This window comes from Gavialis gangeticus, unplaced genomic scaffold (assembly GCF_001723915.1).
Source record: "Gavialis gangeticus isolate Ggan-Ray unplaced genomic scaffold, GavGan_comp1, whole genome shotgun sequence".
NCBI lineage: Eukaryota > Metazoa > Chordata > Crocodylia > Gavialidae > Gavialis > Gavialis gangeticus.
In genome coordinates this window covers 65,924,942-65,930,941 of record NW_017728995.1, presented here as the reverse complement: position 1 = coordinate 65,930,941, position 6,000 = coordinate 65,924,942, and the positions used below count along the sequence as shown (strand labels likewise).

The window sequence follows — 6,000 nt, the reverse complement described above, 5'->3', positions numbered from 1 at the left end:
TGAAAACAGGGAGTTACAATGGAAAGTGTTAGGCATCCATGCATTTGTCCATACTGCTTTATCTATTATTATGTCTTTATGAAACAAATTTTGGGTACTGCTTTACATGGCTGTGATGCGGCTTTACAGCATGCATAGAAAAAACAGTGGTAGAGGTAAGGGCTGCCTTAAGGAATGTACAGTCAGGTGGGACGCAGACTACTGCTTGCATGTTCCCCATATGCAGAAGGGTGTTTGTGCCTGAAAGCTTGTAAAGAATGATTTTTCCAACTATTTAGTTGGTCTAATAAAAGGTATCACATTTACCCAAAAAACCTTGTCTGCTATGGCCTTAGACCAACACAGCTACAACTAACACCCCCTACATGCAGATACAGTTAAGTCCGACTCTACTCTGTTTATGTCTTGTGTAACCCCGGTGACTTCAGTGGGGTTGCACAGATCATCTGGTCAAGTGAACCACCATGAAGGACCTTGTTAGTAATCTGAGGTATTTTTTAAAAGAACTGCAGCGTGCTAAAGATGTACCAGAAAATTCAGTACTTTGGAGGAGGGGGAGGAATCTGGAAGTCAACTTTTTTTTAACATGCACTCTTCTTATACTGGGAACAGCTTTGGTTTTGTGGCAGGCTCAGGCAACGCTCCTGATGAGATATATCTGGATGTAAATATAGTATCACACACACACTGACAAACAGACTGGAAAGAAGAAGAAACGATTTATTTGCAAAATCTCCTGTTACAGAAGCAATGTATTTTTTTTTTCCTCACTGTGTAACAGATACGATTGCAGCTGACCACACCAACCTGTGTCTCTTCACAAGGCTTCTTGTTAACCTTTTTTTCTTCCAGATTGTTGATGAGAGGGAATTCTTTGAGATCATGCCCTCCTATGCCAGAAACATAGTGGTTGGATTTGCCAGGATGAATGGAAGAACCATTGGAATTGTGGGCAATCAGCCCAAAGTAGCATCAGGTAAGAGCTGGCTGCAAGCTACAAATCTCTCTGATTCAGGGGTGTTTGCAGGCTGCCTCCTGTTTGTGTTTTCTCATTACACACACTGTGAGGGTGTCTGTCATAAGGAGAGGATGTGTATTTTGGGTGTCCTTTTCATTTTTTCCCCAGGTTTACAGTGCAGCATCACAAGGTGCTGTGCTGGGACCAGTAGGTGTTATCCTTATATATTAATGAGCTAACAATGAGGTGAGCAGAAGTGTCAGAGATTGCATTTTGTTGGTTTGTCAGGAGTGGAGAAATCCATGGAGAACTTTAGCCAGACTATGGACAACTAGAATAACAGGTGCAAAGTGGTAGGGAAAATTCTAATATAAGATAACACATGTTGCCCGGAATGACTTGCGTTGCTTGTAACTGGGTCTTGCTCTGGACAGAAAGCCTGTGCCTCTTTTTGGTCAGCACACTAAGAACCCCTTCTTGATGTGCATTTGTGGTCAGAAAAGCAAGAAATAGTGGGATGCATAATAAACAAGAGAGAATAATAGTGAACATATAAATCCATGCTGCCTCATCACTTGGGACACTTCTGTTTTAGCTAAGAAAGCTGTAGCAGAAACAGAAGGGGGGCTCATGAAGTCGGTGAGAATGATTTGAGGCCTGGCAAAACTGGTACGCAAGGACTGAATGCAATGGTACAGACCTTTATTTAAGTGAATCTGCAGGGACATGGTAAAAACATATGCACCAATGCTCACAGATCTGGCACTTCCTGGCACCTTTTTCCTCACAGAATACAAGCAAGACAGCAGTCGGTGAAATTGTAAGCCAGCATAGTGTACATTGATGAATAAAATACTTTATGCATAATATCCCATTACTGCTGTATCTGAATACCTGTAACAACTGAAGTTCAACACTTAAAACCCAGGCTTTTTATGGGTATTATGAAATCCACTTTTACAGCAAAAAGGATATTTATAAAAAGAAGAAAAAAAATAGAGGAGAGAGAAAGCTCTTGTGTTCTGGGAAACAATGCTCTGAGCCATGTGCATCATTCCTTATTTCCATCTTGCAGCTTTTGAAACGGCTAGTACTGGACAACTAGCAGCTATATCCTCATCGACCCCTCTTCTGAGCCACATGGGAATTCCCACATATGCTTTATTCGTGTGTTAACTTGAACTGTCTCCATGACTTGTTATATTTTGGTCAAATTAGGCCATCCTGTGTGGTGGTGGCTCATTTCCCCCTGGCTACTTTAATCGAGTACTTATTCTTGGCAAGGTAATTTGCTGACTATTAAAGAATCACAAGATAATTAACGGGTTTCACGGTTTCATTTGATATTTGAGAAATGCATTGCAGTATTTTAACCGAGAATGCTGACGTTACAACTTTGCATTGATTTGTAGAATGTGTTTACACTGTATTGGAGTGATGCCTGTAAGGTGTTTCATTTTGCACTTACCTGTTTATAATTTTCTTTTCATTAGGTTTTTATATATATATATATAAAAATTAAAGTGGCATATGGGATCTCTGTATCAGGAACTTTTCTCCCCCTCTCCCCCCCTGAAGCAGCAATCAATCTTGGGGGGATTCTAGGTAGCAGTGCAGTAAAAATAAATGATGATATGAAATGAATGCATATAAAGTATGTCACTCTTAGGCTGAAATAGTGCTACCTTGTAACAGTCACATAATGGGATACATTATGACATTTTAAGAAGCGCCCATGTCCCACTACTTTTCAGTAGGTCATAAATACCTGTGTCAGTCAGAGGCTTTTGAAAACTGTACTTACCTGTGAGCTTGATTTTCTCCCCCCTTGTTCACAAGTGAAGTGGGGGAAACCATCAAACAAAGACAGCAGCTAGAACTGAAACTGTTCTGTTCTCAGTATTGCTCCCTCAGTGAAGGACAATGGAGATTCAATATGGTCTATTTTCTGTACTGCCCTGAAAGCTGTATTTGAAGTCTAGAATGGCAATATTAGAAATGAGCTGTTTAAAACTGTAAAATGTCCTGCTCTGTTTTCTCAATGCAGGGTGCTTAGACATAAATTCATCTGTGAAAGGAGCCCGTTTTGTCCGGTTCTGTGATGCCTTCAACATTCCTCTGATCACTTTTGTGGATGTCCCAGGATTTCTGCCAGGTAGGTCCTTGCTGAGATGTAACTGCCTGACTGGAGTGGAGCTTTAAATGTAGCTAGTTTGGGTAGTGCTAGTGGTAGATCTGTGAGAGCTGGGGGGCCGTGCATGTAGCAAAACCTACCTTGAGAACAAGGTAAGCATCAGGGCTGAGAGCCTATGCTGAGCTCTGCATTACCCAGTCCTGAGCTAGTTGCTTTGCCAGTCCTGTCTGGTACCAGAGCCACTGCAAAGACCCAGGGCCTGGCTGGCTCTTTGCTAACTCTCTACAAATTCTGCTGAGGCTATGGATGAAGCAGAAGCTGGTCGTACTTCACTTCTTGCGCGTTTTCCTTTTTTCTTGGAGGCTCTAAGCACCGCCCACAGGCTCAGCTGTAGCGGTTGTACTTTGTGTGCTGCCAGGGCAGCATGGAGTTGCACCATCCCATAAGGAAGCCCAGCAAGGATTGTGTCTCAAGGAGGGACAGTGGAGAGCAAATTCATGGCACCATGCTGTATGCTAGTGGGGCAGTTCGTTTTCCTCTCCTCTTTTGGGGCTGACCAGTGCCTTGATGAGTAGTAAGGAGGGTACCTCTGGGTTGTAAATTCCTACTTGCAGATCTGGTCAGAGCACCTGCTCTGTGTACTTACATCTCTGCTCAGCATTAGAGCTCTGACCCAAGGATTGGCCTACCTTGCCAAATGATTACTGGCTAAAAGTTGCTTTTGTAGAGTGCCTGGTAGTGCTGCAGCCACCACAATTATGGCCTAGGAGAAGCTGTCTTCCTCTGCAGTTGTCTTGGTCCTCTGCTGCATTTGATGGAAAAAAAGGAATCCTCTGATGCTGTCATTTTACAAACATTCAAGTGCCATTCCTTCAGGTGCCATTCCTTCACAAGGGCGTGGGTGACTTATTCACCTTATGCAGCAGACATGAGTTGAGAGCCTTCTTGGAAGTTTAAGGTCGGAGTGTCCTTACAAGTTTGAACATACATAGTGGCTATAAGGTTGGCTAGATGGACTCTCACTGGCCATCTGATTTGCATTGTTCCACAGACGCATCCTGAAGACCTTTCTTTGCTCAACTTCACAAGCAATGCCCTATCCACACATAAGAATTCTTGCTGTAGGTGCTCAGGATCCCAAGAAGGAGATGCACTGTCAGTTTGCACTGAGCTTTACAAATATACAGAACTTAAAATTACATGAAGTCTATAGCCATTTTCTTACTTGTTCCATTTGGGGTGGAAAGCTAAAGTTTCCACATCTCTTGTTGCTGGATGCCAGAAGCTGTTTATAGTAGGGTTACTAAGACCCTGAAACTGGTTCTTCTGAAAAACAGAAACTGTGTTGTATTGGTCCAACCGGAAAGAATCTGCTCCAGTAGAAGCAATCAGCAAAGTACTTTCATGATCTAGTATTTGCTTCACAAAATCCTACGAGTGTGGCATTGGCTTCATTCATCAAGGAAGCAGCCTTTGCCAGGAAGTGCCCCATCCCAAGGTGAACATTGGCAAAACTGGTACGACTGTGCTGAGGATTGGTCCTGCCTTGTGGCTTTGTTCCGTCTGCCTGGCTTGTCTCATAGGAGATGGCTTACCTTGCCTCTGGAACTGTTCCCTGCGTTATCTTTGGGAATGCAGGCTGCAGACCCCTGGACCAGCAGGAACAGATGCACCAGAAGGAACTTCTCTTGCTGGAAGAGACTGGTGGTGGTGGTTGTGTTGCAACTGTCTGGCTTGTGGGCTGGATGCGTGGCAAGGGGCCAGTGCGTGACCTGGATTCTGCGCATGGAGTCAATCAGGGGGCCTGATTCAGCATGGGGGCAGCGTGTGGGTTTGCTCCCCTTTCGACTGCTTTATGTTGGAGAGAAGTAGTTAAGTACTTACTGATCCTTTGTCCTGGCTACAAGACTTCACCAGACTTTGCCCAAAGTAATGTCCCTGGGAGCTCAAGGCTTACTGTCAGAGGTGGCCTGAGAGATTTCTTGCTGCTGCTGTTTGCAGTGGTTCCCTTGTGTAGTTTCACACCTCTGCCACAGCGGCCATGAGTAACAGTTTGGATCTGCCTTGAGTATGAGGTGAAAAATGCATTCTCAGAAGTGTTTCCAGAGAGGTGAACATTGGGGAGATTTTTCTCTGAACATGCATGGGGATCTCTTAGTGTTTCTGAAGCTGTATTTGTAACCATGCAGGAACTATTTGGCAGTATGGGCTGGCCTGACTGTGTGTACCTGCCATAACCTGCGCTATATGTTTGTTCCAGCTCTCAATGTGAGCTTTCCTCACAACATGGCTCAGCATGAAGGTGTGGAGAAGCTGGACTGTAATCACCAACCTATCCACCACAGTTGAGGGGGCTGCTCTGAGTAGTGGTAGCTGGCCTTGCAAACAGCCATCTGCATGAAGGGAACTTTTTGGTAACTTTCCTGAAAAATGTTGTTTTTTTTTTTGACTCATGTAATGTTTAGGTACGGCCCAGGAGTATGGTGGAATCATACGTCATGGGGCAAAACTCCTCTTTGCCTTTGCAGAAGCAACTGTGCCCAAAATCACAATAATCACCAGAAAGGTAAGGTGACTTGATTCCTAGGAGAGAGCTGAGGCCTCCTCTTTTGGTCAAAAGTGTTCAAAAGAGACTTGCTTCTCAGGGCCTGGCTGCTGTTGCTTCCCCCATCATCCTCAACACCTCCTTTTATCCTTTCTGATTTTCCTTTTTCATCTTTCAAGTGTCTTTGCATCTCTGCCTGTTGTTTCCTGCTGCCTTCTCTTCCTGGTCAGATGTCTGCCCTCTTTGCTACTTCAGATCTTCTCCCTGGGGACAGAGATTGCTGCACCCTGGGCAAATCCAGTGTTTACATGGTCTGACCTGCCTGCCATGTTGAACTGTGTGTTCTCCCTGTTGGGTGTGGGC

At 44.3% G+C, this 6,000-nt stretch overlaps 1 protein-coding gene across 1 annotated transcript in view; it reads left to right on the top strand.

The window, feature by feature from the left end:
• Window positions 1-6,000, top strand: part of PCCB (propionyl-CoA carboxylase beta subunit) — a gene marked incomplete at its 5' end in the record, with an annotated part of 59,944 nt that overhangs the window by 48,690 nt on the left and 5,254 nt on the right. The window contains 3 exon segments of the mRNA XM_019503765.1: window positions 853-976; window positions 3,006-3,113; window positions 5,558-5,658. Of these exon segments, the coding sequence (XP_019359310.1) occupies window positions 853-976; window positions 3,006-3,113; window positions 5,558-5,658 (333 nt within the window).